At 36.7% G+C, this 25690-nt stretch overlaps 1 protein-coding gene across 3 annotated transcripts in view; it reads right to left on the bottom strand.

Annotated features, from left to right (window-relative positions):
- Positions 1-25690, bottom strand: part of CERT1 (ceramide transporter 1) — a 66731-nt gene that overhangs the window by 20271 nt on the left and 20770 nt on the right. For all 3 annotated transcript variants that reach the window (XR_014025210.1, XM_081318396.1, XM_081318397.1), the window contains exons 3-8: positions 25299-25415; positions 14539-14646; positions 13341-13479; positions 11569-11652; positions 8406-8563; positions 5817-5909 (exon numbers count right to left, since the gene is read on the bottom strand). Coding sequence is in view for 2 of the 3 variants with exons in the window: in XM_081318396.1 (XP_081174522.1) it covers positions 5817-5909; positions 8406-8563; positions 11569-11652; positions 13341-13479; positions 14539-14646; positions 25299-25415 (699 nt within the window). In the remaining variant the exon portion in view is untranslated. The remainder of the gene's footprint in view (positions 1-5816; positions 5910-8405; positions 8564-11568; positions 11653-13340; positions 13480-14538; positions 14647-25298; positions 25416-25690) is intronic.

The following is a 25690-nucleotide window of genomic DNA, read 5'->3' as shown; positions in this document are numbered from 1 at the left end:
TTAAAAACAGCACATTTATTTATTTATTTATTATTTTTAATCCCATTTATATCCCGCCCTTCTCCGAAGACTCAGGGCGGCTTACAATTCAAGCACAAACCAATGTGCTTAGCAATAGCCTTCATTCTATGTATATGCCTGCTTATTAGGGCTTTCGCCCCCCCCCCAAGTGGCATTATTACAAAGTCAGCTTATTGCCCCCAACAATCTGGGTCCTCATTTTACCTACCTCGGAAGGATGGAAGGCTGAGTCAACCTTGAGCCTGGTGGGATGCGAACCTGCACTAATTGCAGGCAGCTGGTGTTACTTAAGGAGGCATTAGCCCACTGCTCCACCAAGGCATGATAACTATAAGTAAAAATATTTTGATAAATATCTTAACTGATTGTGTTATAACTAGAAATGTATTAACTTGATTGTGACATAGTAATTATGGGACACCCTTTCATGCATTACTGCCTTGTCATGGCGAAGGGGCTTGCGTAATTCAATGAAGCTATGAGCTATGCCATGCAGGGCCACCCAAGATGGACAGGTCATAGCACAGAGTTCTGACAAAACGTGATCCACTGGAGAAGGAAATGGCAACCCACTCCAGTATCTTTGCCATGAAAACCCCATGGACAGTACCAAAAGGAAAAAAGATATGACACTGGAAGATGAGCCCCTCAGGTCGGAAGGCGTCCAATATGCTACTGGGGAAAAGCAGAGGGCTAGTACTAGTAGCGTCAGAAAGAATGAAGCGACTGGGCCAAAGCCGAAAGGACGCTCAGCTGTGGATGTATCTGGTGGTGAAAGGAAAGTCCGATGCTGTAAAGATTTTTTCTCCATAGGAACCTGGAATGTAAGATCCATGAATCAAGGAAAGCTGGACGTGGTCAAACAAGAGATGACAAGACTGAACATCGACATCTTAGGAATCAGCGAACTAAAATGGACAGGAATGGGTGAATTTAATTCAGATGACCATCAGGTATACTACTGCGGGCAAGAATCCCTCAGAAGAAATGGAGTAGCCTTCATAGTCAATAAAAGAGTAGGAAAAGCAATACTGGGATACAATCCCCAAAATGACAGAATGATCTCAGTTCGAATCCAAGGCAAACCATTCAATATCATAGTAGTCCAAGTCTATGCCCCAACCACTGGTGCTGAAGAGGATGAAATTGACCAGTTCTATGAAGCCCTACAGCACCTTATAGAACTAACACCAAAAAATGATGTTCTTATCATCATGGGGGATTGGAATGCTAAAGTAGGAAGCCAAAAGATAACCGGAATAACAGGCAAGTTTGGCCTTGGAGTACAAAATGAAGCAGGGCACAAGCTGACAGAATTTTGTCAAGAGAATACGATGGTCATAGCAAACACTCTTTTCCAACAACCCAAGAGACGGCTCTACACATGGACATCACCAGACGGTCAACACAGAAATCAGATTGACTATATGCTCTGCAGCCAAAGATGGAGGAGCTCTATACAGTCAGTAAAAACAAGACCAGGAGCTGACTGTGGTTCAGACCATGAGCTTCTCATTGCAAAATTTAGGCTTAAACTGAAGAAAGTAGGGAAAAGCACTAGGCCACTCAGGTATGAACTAAATCATATCCCTGATGAATATACAGTAGAGGTGACAAATAGATTTAAGGAATTAAATCTGATAGACAGAGTGCCTGAAGAACTATGGATGGAGGTTCGCAACATTGTACACGAAGTAGCAACCAAAACCATCCCAAAGAAAAAGAAATGCAAGAAAGCAAAATGGCTGTCTGAGGAAGCTTTGCAAATAGCTGAGGAAAGGAGGGAAGCGAAAGGCAAGGGAGAAAAAGAAAGTTATACCCAACTGAATGCAGAATTCCAGAGAATAGCTAGAAGAGATAAGAATGCCTTCTTAAATGAACAGTGCAAAGAAATAGAAGAAAACAATAGAATAGGGAGGACTAGAGATCTTTTCAAGAAAATTGGAGAGATGAAGGAAACATTTCATGCAAAAATGGGCATGATTAAGGACCAAAATGGCAGGGACCTAACAGAGGCAGAAGAGATTAAGAAGAGGTGGCAAAATTACACAAAAGAACTATACAAGAACGAGCTTAACATCCCTGATAACCACAATGAGGTGTTCACTGACCTCGAGCCAGACATCCTAGAATGTGAAGTGAAATGGGCCTTAGGAAAGCTGAGCAACAACAAAGCTAGTGGAGGTGACAGTATTCCAGCTGAGCTATTCAAAATCTTAAAAGACGATGCAGTAAAAGTGCTACACTCAATTTGCCAGGAAATTTGGAAAACTCAACAGTGGCCACAGGATTGGAAAAGATCAGTTTACATTCCAATTCCAAAGAAAGGCAGTGCCAAAGAATGTTCAAACTATCGCACCATTGCACTCATTTCACATGCTAGTAAAGTTATGCTTAAAATCCTACAAGCTAGACTCCAGCAGTATGTGGATCGAGAACTACCAGAAGTACAGGCAGGATTTTGAAGAGGCAGAGGAACTAGAGATCAAATTGCCAACATACGCTGGATCATGGAGAAAGCTAGGGAGTTCCAGAAAAACATCTATTTCTGCTTCATTCACTATGCTAAAGCATTTGATTGTGTGGATCATAACAAACTGTGGTAAGTTCTTAAAGAGATGGGAGTACCAGACCATCTTATTTGTCTCTGGAGAAATCTATATGCGGGTCAAGAAGCAACAGTGAGAACTGGACACGGAACCACTGATTGGTTCAAAATTGGGAACGGAGTCTGGCAAGGCTGTATACTGTCGCCCTGCCTGTTTAATTTATATGCAGAGCACATCATGAGAAAGGCAGGGCTAGAAGAATCAAAAGTTGGAATTAAAATTGCCAGAAGAAATATCAACAACCTAAGATATGCAGATGATACCACTCTAATGGCAGAAAGTGAAGAGGAACTAAAGAGCCTCTTGTTGCAAGTGAAGGAGAGTGCAAAAGTTGGGTTGAAACTAAACATTAAGAAAACCGAGATCATGGCATCCAGCCCTCTCAATTCATGGCAAATAGATGGGGAAGAAATGGAGGTAGTGACAGATTTTATTTTCCTGGGCTCCCAAAATCACCGCAGATGGGGACTGCAGCCAAGAAATTAAAAGAAGCTTGCTCCTGGGGAGGAAAGCCATGGCAGATCAAGACAGCACACTAAAAAGCAGAGACATCACCCTGCCAACAAAAGTGCGTATAGTCAAGGCTATGGTCTTCCCAGTTGCAATGTATGGCTGTGAAAGCTGGACCATAAGAAAGGCTGAGCGCCAAAGAATTGAGGCCTTTGAACTCTGGTGCTGGAGAAGACTCCTGCGAGTCCCTTGGACTGTAAGACAATCAAACTGATCAGTCCTAGAGGAGATCAACCCTGACTGCTCTTTAGAATGCCAGATCCTGAAGTTGAAACTCAAATACTTTGGCCACCTAATGAGAAGGAAGGACTCATTGGAGAAGAGCCTAATGATGGGAAAGGTTGAGGGCAAGAGAAGAAGGGGATGACAGAGAATGAGGTGGCTGGATGGAGTCACTGAAGCAGTAGGAGTGAGCCTAAATGGACTCCAGAAGATGGTAGAGGACAGGAAGGCCTGGAGGAACGTTGTCCATGGGGTCTCGATTGGTCAGACATGACTTCGCAACTAACAATAACAACAAAATTATGGGACACAGAGAGGGAATTTTTAGATGATTTAACCTGCGATAGGTACAAATGATTTTGTTACTGGACTATTGATTACCCAATCATCACGTTGCTTTCTAAACATTTTGATATTTTGATGTAAAATTGGAAAAATAATAAAAACTTGTTTTTTTAAAAAGAAAGAATGTTAATGGTCTTTTCATATTCTCTAATCTAGATTTCTTCTCTTATTGGAAGATACCCATCCATGAATAAAATGCATCAAGATGAGAAGGATTAAATAGAGGTGATGAATATACATGCAGATTTTCAATAGCTCAATGAATATCTAAGCATTTACCTAATAGAGTACTTAGGCCTGCAGAAAAAACAATCGCAACTAGCCTGCGTTCCACTGAGGATTTGTATACTGCACAAACCAGAAAGAGGGCTGAGACAATATCTGTAAACCCCTCACATCCTGGACATAAACTATTTCAACTTCTCCCTTCAGGATGCTACTATGAGTACTGCATGCCAAAACAACCAGACACAGGTATTTTCCTCCTGCGCCATCTCTCTGCTGAACATTTAATTCCCACAGCACTGTCTCATCTGTCATCTTCTCATTTTTCCTACTATCTTCTCCTATTAGTTTCTTTTGATTTATCAATTGTTGATAAACTTATGATTAATGATTGTAACTATGTTTATGATCTATGATCTATTACTTGCTGTTGATATGTACACTGTGAGCTTATGCAGCAGAGGCAAATTCTTTGCAGGTCCAATCACATTTGGCCAATAAAGAATTCTGTTCTGCTTTGTTCTGTGCTCTTCTATTCCAATGCTAAAAACATGTTACAAGAAAGTGTAATCCAATCATTAATGAACAAAGTAGAAAGGCAGATTTATCTTCTCTAAACTTTTTGTTCATTTAAATGTTACCTTTATTTATTTGTTAAATTTATTTGCTGCCTATCTTGCTGTGGGGCTACTCTAGGCAGTTTACCTTAACAGTAAAAACAAAGAAATGAAAAGAACTGTAAGCATAATAGTAGCAAAATAACTACCGTAAGCAATAAAATAAAGAAGTAAACGATGAAAATACAGTAATATGAAGAGAAGGGTGAGGGGTGACATGATAGCAGTGTTCCAATATCTCAGGGGCTGCCACAAAGAAGAGGGAGTCAAGCTATTCTCCAAAGCACCTGAAAGCAGGACAAGAAGCAACGGATGGAAACTAGTCAAGGAGAGAAGCAACCTAGAACTGAGGAGAAACTTCCTGACAGTTAGAACAATTAACCAGTGGAACAACCTGCCTCCAGAAGTGGTGAATGCTCCAACACTGGATGTTTTTAAGAGGAGACTGGACAGCCATTTGCCTGAAATGGTATAGGGTTTCCTGCCTGAGCAGGGGGTTGGACTAGATGACCTGCAAGGTCCCTTCCAACTACTACTACTACTACTTCTACTTCTTCTTCTTCTTCTTCTTATTATTATTATTGATGGGTGGAGGGGAGCAAGGATTGCAGGGGGAAAGGTGGGGTTTGCGATCAATGTAGCAGCCTCCTCCAGTGTGGTACTCCCTCATTGGGTCCCTGACCAATTTGCAGATCTTCAGGCTCTTGTGGATAGGAGGATGGGGGCAGATTTCACCCTGGGGAGAGGATGTTCCAAAGAGCGGGCGCTCTTTTTCTGGATCCCAACAGCCAGAGGTTTTTTTACTGATGGGATCCGTAGTACCCCTCTCTGCCAGCATGAGTGGGGTGGGTCTGATATAGAAGGACAAGAGTATTTTTAGAGTTACACAGCTAAATCTAACTAAATTCATCAATTATAATGCTCCTTTATATAATTTCATATTTTATCTTATTCAAGTTGTTCATAATGATTACAAAACTGAAAAGTAGAATATATTGCTTCTTATAAAGTGGATTGATAATCTGGAAGAGTTGTATATATTTTAGATATAAAGTATTTAATACAGAGAATACAATGAGAGCACAGGGGGCTCTTACTGATTTTTCACTGTGTACCCAACTCTTGTTTCTGGGTATTCTTAACCCAAAATAAATAATGAACAAACCAATACATGAATGAACTTTTGTTGCTCAATATTTAAGTACCTGTTTAAATCTACCTTTAATGGAAGTATATAGATCCAGGGAACTTGCAGATAAATGCATACCTCATAGTCTGGCCCTCCAAAATGAGATTTTTTTTTTAGTTCTGTCATTGCATTCTTGTATGCTTCTTCTATTCGCCTCCTTTTTTCAACTTCCTGCAAGAATATTAAAAAAGACAGTATGTTTTATTCTTAAACAATTCAATTAGCCTTTTATAAGATACTGCATCACAATATAAAGTATAATAGGTAAGATGCACTCTCTACAGTAAATGATCAGCATAAGGAAATTAAGAAGGAACTTTTGCTTTGGGAACAATTACTTTCAGTCTTTAGCTATCTAAAACCCTTAACTAAGTAAAGGTAATATAGCAATGAAAAACAAAGGAGAGAACTCAAAGAAATGTTATACATTTACTGCCTGTTAGAAGTTATTCATTGATTGCCCTTGCCTTCAACCAGAAACCATCAACTGGAGAGGGTTCAAACTATCATTTATTAATTCTAAAGTTACAATAAGTCACTGTACCCAGAAAAGTCAAGAGGAAGACCACAAGGTCACATAGCTCTTGTACAGAGTGTTGGTTAAAGACAGTTGGAGTATCTGTATACACTAGCACAGGGGTTCCCAACCAGGGGTGCTTGCACTCCCTGGGGGTGGAAAAACTTGGGTTTAGAAGTTTCAAAGTTATAGTGTGTATGCATAATTTGTTTTGAACTTTTGTAAGGAGTGCAAGAATATATCAGAAGCATTCTAGGGGTGCGGGATATAGAAAAGATTGGGAACCACTGCACTAGCAGATCTCCCAAAGGGAAAGAGCTTGTAAGCCGCCCTGAGTCTTCGGAGAAGGGCGGGATATAAATGAAATTAAAATAAAAAAAATAAAAATAAATAAAGAAACAAGGTAATGCTCTTTGAGCTTGTTTTCTTGTAGAGATTTCATTATCCAAAGTTTGGGTAATGAAAGGTCTGTAACAAAACAACCAAGCTCAGAGAGCACCAGGGATCCCTCATTTCAACCCTGAGCTACAAATATTCTCTTTTATTGGAAACATTGGAGGCACAAAAGAGAGACATGGGCATCTTTTATGGTGTGAAATAATTACACCATTACAGGTTCGCAGGAAGGAAACATAGTAGCTTTGATATATTATGGTAGTTGAACCAAGGTTTTGTTAAAAGGCTGAGCCTGAGTTTACAATGAAAGAAGTGACATAGAAGCACAGGGCATGTATCTTTAAATGCTACGACTTTTAAAGGGTGACCTTTATAATCAGTTAGTTGTCACCAGTCATAAATTGCCAAATTATAAAAACCCATAGCTAAAAATGCTACATGAGAGATACTACACAGAAAATCCATATGTAAAAAGAAAAAAAAATCCCGTAAGACTACATCTAGATAAATAAGCATATATATGCATTCCAACTTTCGGAATGAAGAAGCTTTTCAATATCATTGCTTTATGTTTGTATTTTTTTAGGTGCAGAAATACAAACAATGCAGGCTTCATGAAAAAATTCTTCAAACTATTTGTCAAGAGATAGGAACACAGAAGCAACAACTGTACAGTAAATGTAGTTAAATTGTCAGGTGCAGTAACCAGATCTACACATGTAAAGTTCAAGTTAACTACTATATTCTGCCTATTATACAGGAATATCCCCAGATTGCTTGCCTTCTCTTAGTAACAGATAAGGTTCTACGGCATTTAGGGTGGATCTGGATCTGAAACCTAATTCCCCAGTTGAGACCTTCCTCCAACTGGCTCAGTGTTTCCCAACATAAATGCTGCTTTTACACAATATAATACTATAGAATTCCTTCAACCCTACTTTTTCAATTATTCAAATTCCAAAGTAATATATTCTTATAAATCTTATAACTAAATATATGGTATTATGTATAATACAATTAAATATTTGCAAGCCAGGTCATCATAGCTTTTGGAAATAAATTAATAAGTGAAAATATTCAAATGAGATATTAATTCTACTCTAATTCTCCAAGGGTTGAGGAGTGATATTCTTCCAATGGTTTGACATTGACTATTCAGTAAATGCAGATACACACACACACACACACACACACACACTTCAAAAAATGATAATTTACTCAAAGTATTTAACAATTCCTAAGGTAAATTCTCTAAAACCACTGAAAAAACAAAAAATGAAAGTGGGGCTCATAATGAATCAGAAAAATGCCAGAATTCAGGAAAACTATTTTAAAAAAATGTTTCTGTCTGCATTAAGTTTCTTTAAACTCAATCACAGTGAATAAATAAATAAATCTATATCCAAAATAAAAACAAATATTAAAGTACATTTCAGACTTATACAACCTAATCCAGAAATGAAAGCGATCAATATGTTCATTTCTGTTTGAACTGCATATCAAGCACAGCTCAAAGCTTTGGTTTCACACAAGATTTCTGGAGCCTATGTTTTACTTCTATTTAAATAAAAGTAGGAAATTTGTGGATGGAGAGCCAAAATGGAATGTGCATTTGCTATAAAACGTGTTAATGCAGATGAAGACATTTTCTGTTGTCCTTGTCATACATAACTGAATGTAAATACAGGTCAATATTTTCAGTACATCTGAAGTAAAAAAAAAATCACAATTTAATCCTTGCACAAGAACCTTACCTTATCCAACCTTTTCTGCCAACTCTCCTCACGTTTTACCATTAATTCAATACAATGGGAAAGTGTAGCAAGGATTCCAGCTGTTGTTGCTTTGAAAGTTATAGCTTCACCTTTAAAATCTATACCATTTATTCCCTTGGGGGTGACATGTGGAAACACTAAAAAAAACAGATTATAGACATCATTACAAACCTTGATTACTCAAATGAATGTTACCTGAAAAAATTCTGAATGTAGCAGTGTGCCTATGCACAGCAAAAATCATTTGACAATTAAAGTTCATTTGGAGAATACAGGGAAAACTCAGTAGGAGAAATGCCTTCTTCCAACTATATTCCTGTGTACTCTGTTTCTCAGTGCTTTAACTCTACTTTGAAAAAATGTGTGGGTGGCAGGAGTGTTAATATTCTTGTAACAATTGTAGTTTGACAGCTTGAAGTACAATTTAATTAAAACAGAACCACCTTAAAAGCTAGCAGATACAGCACTTAAAACCAATAATTAACATGCATTTGAATCTAATAATGAACCATAAAAAGCATCTGAAAAATAATCAGGGTATGGTAATAATGTCCTATAAAATGGAAGGACATTATAATATACCTACATAGATGAATTTTCCATAGCTACAGCTGATTTCAGTATTTCACTGCAACAGCCATCTGTTGCTAAGCTTGTTTGAATAAATGATCTATTTAAAAGTATATGAGGCAGAATGTTACAAAAATACATCAATATACACTAAGGATAAGGGACGCGGTGGCTCAGTGGGTTAAGATGCTGAACTTGTCGATTAGAAGGCTGGCAGTTTGGCGGGTCGAATCCCGAGTGCCGCGTAACAGAGTGAGCTCCTGTTACTCGTCCCAGCTTCTGCCAACCTAGCAGTTTGAAAGCACGTAAAAATGCAAGTAGAAAAATAGGGACCACTACAGTGGGAAGGTAACAGCGTTCCGTGCGCCTTTGGCGTCTAGTCTTGCTGGCCACATGACCACGGAGGTGTCCTCAGACAAGCGCTGGCTCTTCGGCTTTGAAACGGAGATGAGCACTGGCCCCTAGAGTTGGAAATGACTAGCACGCATGTGTGGGGGAACCTTTACCTTTATATTTAGGATGGAAAAAGGTATCAAATTATGTTGGATGCTGTCACCTTCGCTCCTTCCGACGTGATCTAAAAACCTATTTGTTTGAACAAGCCGGCCTGGTCTGATGGGTTTGGGTTTTAATTATTGTTTTTAAGTAATTTATTTATTGTATTTGGGCACCATGGTTTAATCTGTTTTTAATTTTTGTATTTTGTATTTGTAGTATTTACTGCCCTGTTCACCGCCCTGAGTCCTCTGGGAGAAGGGCGGTATACAAATTAAATTAAATAAATAAATAAATATTAAGACTGGGCCTCTCCATTTGCTAAGAGCTAGGATTTAATCAGGTAAGATCAATATATGCTATACCTAAAACACCTATGTATATACCGTTAGATGTATTTCATTAAAATGTACATTTGTATGTATAATTTAACGAATCAAGCCCATCACAACACAATGCTTTCAGATGTTTTCAGTTTCCTATTTGACAAGAAAAGAAAGACATAGAAAAAATGACAGTATGGGGGAAAATGCAAAAATCTACATTTTAAAATAAAATTCATTTTAAGTAAATTGTTGCAGGAATAACAATGCATTATAGAGTTATACAACTTGGATTACAACTTGAAAATACAAAATACAACTTGAAAATACATTTAGCATAAGATATAAGAAATAAGATAAAAGGTTAAATAGTTCATTAATCAAAACAAAATGCAGTTAATACATACTTAAAAAACCCTTGAAGGCCAGCAAAGAATGTATCTAATGAACTTCAAGGCATATTGAGAAAGTAGAATGATAAATGCAAAAAAGATCTGAAGTATAGGTTTTCCATATACAGCAGTAGTATTATACTCTTATTATTAAAAAGAGTTTTATCCTGAAGGCTATTAATATGAAATAATATATGTAGGTCAAATATAACATTACTAGAAATTACCTAGCTTAATAAAATCAAAGCTGAAAGCTAAGCAGTATCAAAATGCAGTCTTTTGTCTCTTGTTAGTCTTATAAACTTTTAAAAACAGAATTCTGGCTTATGCTCTGAAGAAAGGCAGACAGTTCTGTGAGAAAAATATTACATTTAAGATAGATCACCTCTAATAAGATATTATATTTGGTAACCATAAAATTGGTGATACTAATAGAGGTAGAATATCTCTCTATAGGGAAATGGGAAAAAAGGGCTAAATATCTGAATAGCATTCTGAAACCAACTGGACTCATTGAACGGATACTGGTCAATAACTTCACACAGTCCTCCTAGACTATTTGTGTCTGGTTTCTAGGCAGTTGTCAAGGTAAAAACCACATTACAATACTCTAATATGATGTAAGCATAGCATGAATGACAAAACCTTAGATGAACACTTATCAACAGCAGAAATAGCTAAGGCATCACCAATAAGAAATGTTTATGAATATAAACACAATGTAGTTACAGCCATAGAAGATCAAGCATTCTACTTTTGTTCCAAACAGACTGCTGAGCCTTAAGTTCTACAGGAGTATCAAAATCACTGAAATCAAATTTAAAAGTGTTATAAGCTGCCTTGAATAGAATTAATATTTAGGCTTTTTCTTAAAGAGATTCGTTCTCAAACTTATCATAAAAACATACATAACAGGAAAAAAACATAAAACCATCCTGAAATTAGCAAGTAAGAATAAGGTTATTAATTGGTTTTATAAAACTGCTAAATGGTTTCAGTATCTGTATTAGTTAAATGTAATATATGATTCAATCCTATATCCATTTACATGAGTAAATCTACTGAATTCAATAACAATTATTTGGTAAATATTAGATAGCATTGCAAGTCTCTATAGAAATGTTAATTTCTTTTACAGCTTTATAATTTTAAGTAAAATGTCTTAAAATTATAAAATGTAAATAATTAGTACATTGCATATCTTCTGAGCATTTAAAATAAAATAATATTTAATTAAAATATAAACGATTCTGTTGGCATGTTTAGCATACAATGCTAAATTACCTCATGATGTACTCATGATTTACTCAAAGGATTGTTATTTCACCACAGCACTTATATTATGTATTTAAATATACCCACATTTTTCTTTACTTCCATTAGTATTATGTAAAAACTCCCCATCTGAACGTGTTGTTGGAAAGTCATCTTCATCATCTTCTACCACTACAACAAAGAAATAGATCAATTACTAATGTGCATTAGCATAGAATCAGAAGATAGCAGAGAAATAATTGTATATCAAATGTTGTGTCAGGTGGCTAGCACTTCTCTATTACTAAACCATGAAAACATTTTACTAAATCAATATCCAAGTGAAATATAAATTCTATGCATGTTACTAGACATTCATACCTGTACACGTTCTATATTGTGCACACACCAAGTAGGAAATTAATATTATTAAAAATTCAAATGCTAGAAGAAATAGTTATAATTCAGCTTACTAATGGATAGGTGGGGAGAGATGAGTGCTATTGTGAAACACCAGTTAAGCAATAAAGCTAAAGTGATCTTTAATCGTACCCCTTATTAGTATGCTGATTTCATTTTACGACTTCATTTGCTATATACTTTTAAATTCCCACTGAAAATACAAATGTCCCCTCCCCAATCATCACAGACTGGAATTGACCTTGAAGAAAGAAGGCAAATCAGCACAACTGAGCAAATCCAGAAGGACACTTTAGTTGATGGTATCAAAAGCTGCTAAGTCAAGTAGAGGAAGGATGGTTGTACTACCCCAACCCACCCATACCAGAAGTCATCCAAAAGCACAATCAATGCCATTCTATCCCATACCCGGATCTGAATCTTGACTGTAAAGGATACAGCCCTCTGAAGCTATTATGTAACTGTCTTTCCTATCACTTTCCCCCAGAAAGAGAGGTGAGTCATTGGACAAAAATTGTCTAATATGGTGGGATCCAGCTATGGCTTCTTGAGGAGGGAGCAAACCACCATCTCTTTAAGAGGCAAAGAACTTTGTTCACTCAAAGAACAAATAACCGCCACTAGAATCCACTCACATAACACCCTATGGTCACATTAAAAACACTTATGACAAGCATAAATCTAAAAAGCAGGTGGCCAAGCTCACAGTCCTGAGGAGTCTGTGCACTTCCTCAGATCCAACAGGTTCAAACTACTCCCAGATAACCAGCAAGACTCTTCTCTAGGCCTCACCTCTGACCACCATCCAACTGGGAACGAATCCCAGTGACTTTATCTGATAGATGCTGCACAAATTCCTCTGCACACCCCTTTAAGAGGATCTCCACACCTCCCTAAACCAGGTGGACCTGTGTCACCTGAAACAAGCTTAAGGCATGACAATAAGGGCAGAGAAGTAGTGGGACTTCACTGCTCTTACTACTTGAACACAGGTCTCAATACGAATCCTTGACAGGAGACAGGTCACATGGGCATGATCCAATCAAAGGCCTCAGCTACCTTATTCTGATCAGCAACCAAGGCTTTGGATGGAACATGAAGCAGACCAACAGGGATAACACCCAGCTCACTATGAAACTGCTCTAGGTCTATTATAGCAGAAGTCCCCAACCTTTTCAGCACCAGGGACCAATTCCGTGGAGAGAGGTTTTTCCGCAGAGGGTGCGTGGTTTTGTGTGTTGCCTGTATCCTGCGGATGGGGCTTTGCTTGTTTGCGCAGACTGGTTGCTGGTCTGCCGCGGCCCGATACTGCTCCACGGACTAGGTATTGGGGACCCCTGCATTATAGTCACTATAGTTTTATAAGATCATATTATGCCACCTAAAATGAATGTTAATTTGCAATATATACCATTTTAGAGTGACAGAATCATTTACTTTAAACGTATTTAAATTAATACCTTTATCTCTTTGAAGTTCATCCTTGGAGACAGCATCAGCACAGGCATCAAAATATTTCTGTAATGTATCAACTTGTCTGCACAATATATCTCTGAAGGTTTCCATTTCAGCAAGCTTCTCACGCAAACTGTGGCCCTTCTGAAAATTGTTGGTAAAAAGTTCAATTATACTAACCCAAATATATGTTCCTACTTTTAACAATGTGTTAATTCAGTACATATAGACTTTCAACATACTTTCAATGTTTGTATATTTAAGTTATTGAGATCATCTTCCTATATGAACATTTTATGTATCCTGTCCATTAATTCAATGACCATAAACATTTTAAAATGTCCTTTACATATGCAACCAAGTATTCGGCTTGGTATAATTCTTTATGAACAGCACAAAAAACATACATTTGAGAGTTATATAGCATTGTTCTAAAGTAATGCCAGAGGAATTCAGACAGCTATTAAATTGTGAGGCACATAGGTCTTATTTAAAAAATGAAGTGTTCTTCCCAGTCAAAGAGCCTCCCTATCAAACAACCACCCAATCTTGTGCTAATGGGTCATTCCTGTAAGCCAGCTTGTCTAGTGGTTAAGGCACTAGAAACCGGGGGACTGTGAATTCTAATCCAGTCTTAGGCATGAAAGCCAGTTGGGTAATTTTGGGCCAGTCAGTCTTTTTTACCCATCTCACCTCACTGAGTTGTTGTTGTAAGGAAAATAGAAGGAAGAAGGAGTATTAGATATGTTTGCTGTCTCGAGTTACATATAAAAATAATAAAGGTGGGAAATAAATAACCAGCCTAACAAACCAAGCCAAGTAGGTCATATACTTTTATTGTAATAGCTTTAGATACAAAATCTAAAGTCTGAATGCACTTTACTCTTCCCTCCCTGTATCTTGGTGTGAACTGGAAGTTTTTCTAAGATATTTACACAAATTAGTTTCTAGGAATGGGCTTGAGACCTTTTTCTGTCTGTTGCCTTGGTAGTAGCTCCATCTCCTATCCTTCAAGATCATTCCCTATTCCTTCTATATTAAGTGATATTCAGGTACATTGTTTCTGACCCCATGTATTTTTGGCTACATGAGAAAACGTAACAGAATTCATCAATAAAGCTTACCTTAGCAAGGTATTTTCAGGGTTTAATTTTATACACATTATGTACAAAGAAATAGGTTACACTGTTTTTCATATCTAACCTTGAATGAAGAGGTTGATGTTGCAGAGTACCCACTTGCTCCAGATACAAGGGATACCATAGAGCCATGACGTCGCAAGCTTGACTCCGATCCATAGCCAGATTCAGTCTAAAAAACAAATACATGCATTAGTTATGGAATAAAGAGGCAGACCTTCATTAAATGAATTGCTTCTAAAATAAAAAAGTGGACTAGAGAAAGGCAGAAAAAATATGTATATACCACTTTAATACATACTAAATGAAGAAGCTCTCACCTGAAAACCTAGCTGGTTGTAGGAAAGGAAGGGAAAGATTATTATGAATGGCAAAGTGATTTCAGTCAAGCTTATTTCCAGAAATTATCTAGTGAAAAACTAAGGAGAAAAATAGATCTTCATTAAAGCTAACTAAATAATATTTCCTATTCTCTTTTCTCTCCTCTCCCCCATCATGCAGCCCTTCAATAGTGGAAACTTGAGCAAACAGCTTGAAGGTATCTCATCTTTCACATTATCCAGAATGTGATAAGCAAACTGCAGCCACTTTTAACAAACAGACAAAGAGACAGTTTGGTCTAGTGGTTAAGCCACCAGGCTAGAAATTGGGATACCATAAGTTCAAATCATGCCTTAGCCATGAAAGACAGCTGGGTAGCCTTGGGTCAGTCATTCCCTCCCAGCCCAATTCACAACTGTGGCAAGAAAGATCATAAAATGGGGCAAAATTCACTTAACAAATGTCTCACTTAGCAACATAAATTTTGGGCTCAATTGTGGTCGGAAGCCGAGGACTACCTGTAGTATATGAAACACATAGAAACAATCCAGATTCTCAAACAAAGCTCAAGAGTGCCACCTAGACTAGGTTTTCATTATGCTGGGATGCTTGACAATTTTTCTCCCCATTTTATAGTCAAACTTAATTTCTTTTGCACAACAGCTTATTTAGACATGTTTTAATGTGGCAGGCACCATTAAGCAATTTCATATTATTTTTCGTAAAATAAAACGCAATGAATTCAAATACTTTAAAATTACATTGGTGATTGAAGATCACTTAGCACCATTTAAGGATATTGGTGGAGCCATGGTATTTGTGAGTGCAACATTGCCAATTCTTGATTTACTTAGTTAAAAACAATCAGATTTTATTATTTTTGTACAGGGTCTTTGAAAAGGCTGCTTTAATCTTCAAAAAATCTGACTCTAGTATTAAAGAAGAGTGTATCCATCAAATTGACAGGCAAAGAGTACAATCACCGACACATGCTTAGAGAATTAACAGGCTGAACCTGAATCTTTACGCTACTAGAAGATGATCTTGAAGTAGATGAGGCATGATATGCATACTGAACAGAGGCGCAAAGGGCAAAATGTTGATAAAATGTAGCAGACTCTTATGTCATAATGACTAAGCTGCAGAGGATAGGTCACAGAGAAGGAGAGGAAATGCAGAAAGGGGGATAACCACATATAGCCATTATGAGGAATTACTGAACAGGGTTAGTATGGAGGCAAGTAAAGAATTTCTGGGAATTCAGCAAGGAAGAAAATAAACAGCAAAGAACAGATCAGAAAGAGAAGATAATCTGTTGTCAAAAGCAGAATATGAGTCAAGGAAGGGGGAACAGAGTAGATTATTTTTTTAAAAAAAATAGCAACAAGAAACTGACATTTTCAATCAAAGCAGTTTCAGTACTGTAGATAAATAAACCAGATTTTCTTGGATCTGCCAAAATCTATTTAATTTTCTATCTCTATACAGTATTTCTATTCTCTTATCTTCCTATCTTTAAACCTTAAGATTCTGCTAATTTTCTTCCTCTGAAGCAATTCCTTTTTCTTCCTCTGTAGTTTCATTTATAGTTCTAATTCCTCCAATTTACCTGTTTCTTCTTTTCTTTTAAATTTGAATACTATTTCCTACATGTCCTATGTCTGATTTTTCTGCTAGGAAATTATTTAGTCTTATTACATTTTTAACATTAAGGAAAATTAATTCTCTCCACTTTTTTGAATCCAAATCTTGTCTTTTTAAGGCAAGGATGGCTTATGTAACTATTGGTTTCTAACTTGTAGCCACAGCAGAATAGAAATGATAGTGCAGTGCACAACCCAGTACACCATATGTATGATGATGACACACGGGACATTGCTATCTCTATGTGTGGCAGCAACATTGGGTAAACATTAGTAACCGTGATCGCTTTCTACCTCTGAATTCTTCCATTAGCCTACTGATCTCCCAATCTGTCGTGAAATGTTTTGAAATGTTCCATTTTGTTTATCCCAAGACATATATTTATTCCTAGCTTTGCCATTTGGACAAATTTGCTATGATATCTTGAAGGTACGCCTTTTGCTGTTGTGACTTAGGACTGCAATTAAATGCGTTTAAAGAACAAGTTAATTAGATAACTAAGCCACAATAAATACACCTGTTCTTCCTTTTCATTTGTTTGTGACTGTAGTACCTCTCTGATCTATTTGAACTCTGAAACCTCAGGGTTTTTTATACCCATGATGTTTTACTGCTTCTCCCTTTTTTCTCTTAAAGATTCCCAGAACTATCTACTTTTCTCCTTTCATCCCGTTTTCACATTATTTTTCTACTTTTTTCTACATTTCATCATTCTTTTTAAAAATTATTTTGAGTCTATCCCTTCATTTTCAAATTCTTCCTTTCTCATCCATCCAGGTCTTTACTACATTTGAACATACCATTTACTCATTTTGCTTTTCCATCGTCTTTTTATTATCCTTCATTTTCAAACTTTTCTTATACTTGCTGTTCTTTCAAAGTACAGCAGCCATTTCCAACCAATTGCTTCTTCTTGACTTTACCTCACAATAATTTTACAAAGATCACTTATAACTTTAAATGCAAAAATATAAAAATCTTTGTTCCAATACTGGGCATTAACAAATATGTCTTTATTGGTACTTCTTTTCCTATTTGATTCTCGTTAACTCCTAGAAAAAGCAATAGTAACTGGGTTGGCCATGAGAGAAAGAGAAAATAAAGCAGAATCCAAAGAGATAATGCTTTTATTAAACCAAATGAAATTTTACAGAAGTATTGCAAGCGTTCAAGTACTGCTCATCACGCAAGATGGTTAAAAGCCATAAGAAAAGGCCAAAAAAAATTGCTGATCAGCTAGCTCTATCCAAGTGACATTCATATAAGTGAATTATTTATTTAACATTTATGTCACATCAATAAAATTCTACTTATTCTATTTATAACACAGAATCACATCCAAACACAATTAGCAAACTTGAGGAAAAAATAAAATTTACAATGTCCTCTACCAATAGTAGCCACTAGATGGCATCAATAAAAAGAATATGAAGCAATTCATAGAGGTTACTATTGGTCAAAGTCCAGCAGTAACCTTTATCCTGCCTCCATTACATTCCAGTTAAGTCTACATTTAAATGTTTTCAAGACTTCCTAATTTAAATGATTGGTGGTTAACAAATGTTCTGACTTCAGCAGCAAATCCTATACTGTTTCAGGTTTTTTAAAGTAAAATTATACAAGCTGTAACTCAGACAGGCTAAGATTTTACCTTTAAAAACAGAATAGAATTACCGATTAATACCACCATGAAGGCTCTGAACAAACCCTAACTCTATCAAGAGATCAGCAATACAAAATCTAAACACTGCTTAATAGCCTTTTATGTAGGAAGACATAGAAGCAGAGCACAGTCTACCCCTAACCTGGTGTCCTCTGCACATTCTGGGGCTGCACTCCCCAAATTCACGGCTGAGAGCACTCAAGAACAACAAAAATATTAGGAAGAAACCCTCTGACAATAAAGTGGCCACTTTTTTAATTAATAAACTGCATAAATTTATCCATCTCACCTGAAGTGTCTATTATCATAAAGTTACACAAAAGCCTTGCCTGCACCCTTCAGGGCTAGCCTTAGTTATAAGCTAATGCTAACATTACCTGATGTCCTAAGAAGAAAAACAAGAAAGCCACAAAGTAGTCATTTCAGTGGACTACGCTCTCTCACTTCATAGCATTCCCCCTCCAACAAATAATATAGTGCTGGAAATAGCCAAACAAGGGGGCAGTTAAAGTGGGCATAGGATATGCCTCTAGGCTTTGTATTCAAAGAATACTTTCACATTAACATTTCGTTTGATTCATGTAAGTCACAATGATCAGAATCTCAGGGGAGCTTCTTACAAAGCAGCCTTGTTCAGCACAAATCAAACACAAGAAATGAAGTGATATAATGGACCTATAAACCCTCCCCAGACTAAACAGAGCAAAGGGGCTGGACAATATTGGATTGTGGTCCAAATTGTCTTTTGGGAGACAGCACTCCCACATATCTTGCTTCATAATGTGGTAAGCAAATCCTAATGCATTTTATGGGCTCCCTGCTCATTCAACTCAGAGGAGTTCTGGGCTCCTGGTTCAAAGCCCTGTTCTGCTGGCACGTTAAAAATAGACGTTTTACTGTGTAACTTTCATATATTTTCTATTAATTTTTTTTAAAAAAATATAAGTTTAAAAATACAAAATAATAATAATAATAATAAATAATAATAATTTCAGTAACTTATCTTCTCTAACATTTCAATCTAAAATCTCTTCATCCGATATCTTGTCTTTAATTTAAAAGCAAATACAGCCTCATCTATCTTAATCAGCAAAAATGTATTAAGAGCTACCAGAGATAACTACATATTTTCAAATTAAATAAGTACATCAATTTCATATTCCTTTCATTTATCTTTATAGTAACTTCTTTCAAAATACACTCTCCCCTCTTCTTCCCATATCTTATCTTACATTTGTATACTATTAAAACTCTTGTGTCTATAAGCTTTAAGTAGGTGAAACCGTGCATCATAAGGCAACAATTTTTGAATTAAGATATCTTAAATGGGGTAAATTTATAAAATGGGTCCAAAATCTGGGACTGATGACTCCAGTGGAATTGTAATTTGCTAAATTTGTGACTGCTTCAGTTCTGCTGTGCTGTACTGCTGCACCACTGCCCAAAGGTTTAGTAGGCTGATCTCATCCTAGTCCTTTGGGTTGGGTAGATTGGTCCCTCCTTCAGCTGCTGGGGATCAGGTGTAGACCAATATTGCCCTAGCCCACAGAGTTGGGTAGACTGGTCCCACCACTGCCTGCCAGATGGTAGTCAGCCATAGTCAAGCTGGTAGGAAGTTGTTAGTGGATGAATCATGAATCTTTTAAATAAAAAAAACATTTTATTTATCAACATTTATTTATCAAATTTATTTATCAATTTATTTATTTGAGGGAACACCTGCTACCAGCATCAAGTGCCCTTCGTCCAGTGCGCTCCCACAGGGAGGGTCTGCTCAGGGTCCCACCGGTAAGAGATTGCTGGCGGGTAATGCCCAGGGATAGGGCCTTCTCAGTGGGGGCGCCTGCCCTCTGGAACCAGCTGCCAGTGGAGCTGAGGACTGCCCCCGACCTCCGTTCATTCCGCCGGGGCCTGAAGACCTGGCTCTTTGAGCTCTCTGGCCCAGGCTGAGGATTAATTTATTTTAACTGGGGTTTTATTTGCACAGGGTTAAGTTTAATCTTTTTTAAACTGGTTTTAACTTTTGTATTGTTGGTTTTTAATTCCCTGTAAACCGCCCTGAGTCCTCAGGGAAAGGGCGGTATATAAATGTAATAAAATAAAATAAATAAATAAAATAAACATACGAGTTAGTCCTCATTATGATTTAACCCAGGCCTACCAAAATCTGTACAGGGGGACAGGGCCACTGACAAATTAAAAATAATTGTAGGAAAAATAACTGGCCTTCCCATCAATTGTTTAGTAGACACTCCCACTGCTTTTTGCCCTTGAACATTTTGCTTCATTGTCTAGCTAAGGAAATATCTCTAAAACAATGACCCAATGGGTCACTGGCTGTCATGCCATTAAAACAGAGAATTTTAATATCTTTATTGTCATACAACAGCAAACCTGCTCATGTTGTATGTTGACAGAGAAAATTTTTGATCTGTTATCTTTTAAATAAGAATGTCAGTTACAGTATAACACAACACATACAATGTTACATAAATAAAAGTTAGATAACTACATGCATTTTGAATTCTCAAATCTAAAATAGTTTTTATTTTAGAAACTGTTCTTTGAAGACAGAACACTACAAGAAGGTTCAGGATAAAACAGATTAATATTATGCTCTCTATATTTATTTATAGGTAGACAGGCCATATTTTGACATCAGGTCTTCTCCATGTTTCCATAAAATCATACAGTGAGGCTTTACAGGACTTGAGACACTATCTGTGCTGAAATAATATAGTAATGCTCAGGTATTATTGCTCTCTTTTTTTCTCCGAAAAGAAAAAAAACTTTGGAAAGGATGATATAACTTTTAAAGGATCCTTTATAAATCTGAAATAATTTTGTTATTCCAAGAAAATAAAACATTATGTAAGATGTGGTATATTAAATTTACTAGCATAGGAAACAATGATTTTGTATAAAAAGTGTCCAATGTAATGATATGAATATTTACAACTAAAGTAAAGCACTTCATAATTTATTTCTTCTCAACTTTCTGAGAAGAAAAGTAAAACAGAAAAGGGTATCTTTAAAAAAAGAAGACAATTGTCTTTTAGGAAGATGTTTTACAGATGACTTTAAACAAGATTTACAGTCTGGCTTCAAGGCCAGATTCACTTCACTTTATAATAACAGATAAACCTCAGATAACACCAACTTAGGATAATTTAGTAAGACTTTATCTGAACAGAATGAACCTTGCTATCAAGGCCAGGGGTCCCCAACCTGTGGGCCTTGGCCCACTACCAGGCCATGGCCTGCTGGCCACTGGGCCACAGAACAGGCTGACCAGTGTGCACACGCATGTGCATGCACTCACCCCCACTTGCGCTAGCACTGCCGCTGCTATAAAAACGGGTGCCACATGGTAAAAATGGGGCGCCACATGGCAAAAACAGGGCAGTGCTAGTGAGTGTCACATGGGCGCTTGCACCGCCCTGTTTGCATCGCACGTGCTTGCAGCCCCGTTTGTGTGTGCGTGTAAAAAGCTTCCCCCTCCCTTTCTCTCCGGTCCGTCAACTGAGAAAGGTTGGAGACCTCTGATCTAGGCTACTCTAATACATCCTTTATGAAGTCTTTAATTATGATTCAAAAATTTCCAAATATTCTAAAGTGTGGCTGGCATTATACCATTTGCCAACCTGATATTAAGCCTTAATTTTTTGGGCAGTTTTACGCAAAGGCCCTATCCATCAATATTAGCCTGCCCTGGTATAGAGACAGAAATAGAAAGAGAAAAAGTCTGAGTATTTATTTTGTGCACCTTGGTGAAAGCCATAAGGCACAGAAACCTTTTCAATTGTGGTCTCCAAATTGAAACTTGGCTTATTGAGTGAGCATTATAGGCTTTTAAATATAGAGTAAAAGTTTCTGTCATAAAATATAGCAGCATTTAGCTGACCTTGGCAGATCCAAAATAGGTCAAGCAGAATTAATACTTGAAAGTATCTGAGCTATAGACTATACTGGGAAGGCAAGACAATTGCAAACCACTTCCATATTTCTCCTAAGAAATGTTGAAAAATATTGACATTGAGAATGATTAAAGATAAACTTTAGCTTCACCTGTCTTCTTTAAAGGACTTTATTTCGACTGTTGACTTAAAATCACAGGATGAGTTAAATTTTGTTTTAATTTCACACATAGTTCTTAGCAGCTCATTTTGGTATGACTATGAGCTTGAACTCTAATGCTTCAACGTAAATAACTGTATATTTTGTAAATTGCCTTGGGATTTTTTCGGGGGTGATGGTTATAGAAAACATATGCATTCATACATATCTGAAAAAAATGACACTAATATACCAAAGTTGCAACTTACTAGCACAAGAAGCTTAACAAAAAAAACCCTCTATATTTACAGTTCCTGCGTACATTTACTTAAAAATATGAATCTGTGACTTAGGCTATTCAAGTATGTGAACCGAAAATCAATCTTCCTTCAAAAATTGCTACATTACATCTTCAACACGCATTTTTCAGAAATAACCATGGTATCTTGAGATGCTGGTTCCTTACGAATAAGATGCAAAGATCAAGACACATTTTACTCACCTGCACTATATGCCTATTTGCCTCTAGGCTTATTTCAAAAATGCTTGTTTTGTCTTTAAAACACTAAGTGGTCTTAGTCCTGTATATTCTAGGGACACTAATTTCTTATATTTTTCTCACATTCATTTGGTAGGCCTACTTTATGCTCTATATTTTATATGAAATTTGTAAGGAACAAATGAAAGAAAACTATCTGCTTTGTGAAAATAAAGGAGAAATGCATTGTCAGGTACTTCCAAAATCTTACTGGAATTCATTTGCATTTCAGAAAATCACATTCCTTCTTGTAGAACATTTTGAATATATCACTTTCATAGATCCAGCACTTTTTAACCCTTGCTGCAACCATGAGACCTAAGAAGCATGTATGCACATGACTGTGTATCAATCAGATTAGCTCTGAAAAAAGAGGTTTTAACTGACAAAAATTCTAATTAAAAGTCACACTTCTTGACAATTTATTTTTCACATCTACCAGCAATCCTTGACTTATGACTGGAATTTCTGTCGTAACTCACTGCGGCTGTATATGTCAGATCCAATTGTATGACAATTTCTATGGTGATTTTAAGCAAATCTCACAGATTTTAAGCAAATCACACAATGTTTAACCAAATTTAGCAATTCTTTTTTGCCAGGAATCAGCAAAAAAAGTAGCAAACTAATCATGTGAGCACAGCAAGCTGCAATCTCTAGTAAACACAAGACGGTTGTCAAGTGCTTAAAATTATGATCATCCAACCACAAGATTGATGCAATGGTTCAAAGTCCAAGTAAATGTCATAAATCAGTTTTTCCAAGGCTGTTGTAACTTTGAACCATCATTAAACAGTCATAAGTCAAGGACCATCTGAATTATGTCATTTCCAAGAATTAGGAGCACTTAATCTATGGAATGCTATTTCATAGAATATGTATCTTCTAAATTTATAACTGGCTAAAATGTCTCTTATTAAATATTTATTTGAACATTATTGATTTTGCTGGCTTTAGTTTTATTCATTTTAAGATTATTTGTATTCTCTTGCATATTATTTTACAAAGATTTGAGTAATGCTGAGGCATCCTATAAGATCTCAAATAAAAGCAATATAGGGTTTTTTTCCTCTAGAAAAAGAAAAAAGCTGTTAAATGGAAATGGAGGTTTTTCCCCCCATCTGTTTTACCTGTAAAAGCATTTGAAAAATTTGCTCCTGGTCATTCACACTAGTACAAGACAGTATTCAAACCCAAATCAGAAGATTAGAACAGTTAATCTTAAAGCTGATTATAATTTTTTTTTACTCTTAATCATCATACTAGAAGGAAAAACTCTTTTAAAAAAAAACAAATCACAGTTCTAAGACATTTTAAGAAACAAAAATTACATCCAACATCAGGATCAAATGAGCAGCACTCAAGTGATTTTCTTTACAAGCTTTGCAAACTGTATTGTATTCAAATATCACCTCCTACACCAACATCCTTTTGAAATTTATAATCAGTGCAGACAAAAATTTAAACTCCACTTGCTGGAGATAATAGCTCCTGTGCGTTTTCCATATTACCACACTGTAATTCCTTACAGCTTCCCATTATTTCATTAACATTTCTTCAATGTCTCTCAATGGCAAAATGTTAAAGACAGGTAGTTCTTGGCTTCTGAACAATAATTTAACGAACGTTCAGTTACCATGGCCTTGAAAAAGCTGCTTACACTGTTCTTCTGGCCACTGTAAAATGTCACATACACAAACACACACACACACACACACACTTTTTGGTGCTTGGCAACCAGCTCACAGTTACGACCAATTGGCAAGTGCCACACAATCATGTGATATTGCCATTTGCAATCTTCTCTGCCAGATTCTTCACAAAGCCAATAGGGAAGATGGCAGGGAAGGTTGCAAGCGAAAAGGAGCTGAAATCTTTCAGTGGACTGCAGGAATGAACTGAAATCTTCACGATTTCAGCTCTGTTCCTGCAGCCCACTGAAGGATTTCCACTCCATGCATGGAAGAGAGGGAAACCCTTTGGTAGGCTGCTGGAGATGTTCCTGTAGCTCCACAAAGGATTTTTCTGCAACCCACCTAAGGATTACCCATCTGTACACAGAGGGGAACAGATATCTTTTGGTGGGCTGCAGGAGCATTTTGGAGTGAAAGGGCTATCTGCCAGGAGGATTTCTGCTCTGTGCAGGGTTGAAACTCTTTGGTAGGTAGATATTTTGCTCTGTCTGCTTAATAAGTGCTGGGATTGTATTTATTGAGTAAAGCAGTCATGTGTGTGTCTTGCTTGTTGACTGCTTCATCAACAAATAGTCCAAATGGTGGTCGTAAGTAAAGGACTAGCTGTATACCAACTTAATATACCTGTATTATTCATTTCAAAACCTCATGTCATGATGTTTCTGGTGGTTATGTTTTATAACATTAGTTTTTACTCATACCGAATTACACAAGTTGTTACGCAAAAATTTGGAGCAGCCTCCTCTAATTTTATTAACTTCTACACCAACTGGAATTACAATTCTCAGAACTGGCCACATGGGTTATAATTCTGGAAGTTACAAATTCAGCAAATATGGAGGGTGTTAGCCAGGGGATAGCTAATTCACCACCATAACATATTAATTGGAAATAATAACAATCCATACCTTATGCTGTTCAATTGCATCTATCCATTGCTGCCTATGATCTGGATCCTGAGCTCGTAGATACCAAACACTATCATTTACACTAATATCGAATCTGCATTCATCAAATTCATGAGGCTGTTGGACAAAAAAAAAGATAATTAGGAGCACTAGAATTAGTGGATGAATCTTTTAAATAAAAAAAATCATTTTATTTATCAACATATTAATTAGTCCCCATTATGATTTAACCCAGGCCTACCAAAATCTGTACAGGGGAATAGGGCCACTGACAAATTAAAAATAATTGTAGGAAGAATAACTGGCCTTCCCATCCATCAATTGGTAGATATAGTTCTGGGGCGGCGATAGAGCTGGCAGTGTTGATGAGCCTAGATGCACTGGAGACACTC

This window comes from Vipera berus (genome assembly GCF_964194415.1).
Source record: "Vipera berus genome assembly, chromosome: 2".
NCBI lineage: Eukaryota > Metazoa > Chordata > Lepidosauria > Squamata > Viperidae > Vipera > Vipera berus.
This window is presented reverse-complemented; position numbering and strand designations above follow the sequence as displayed.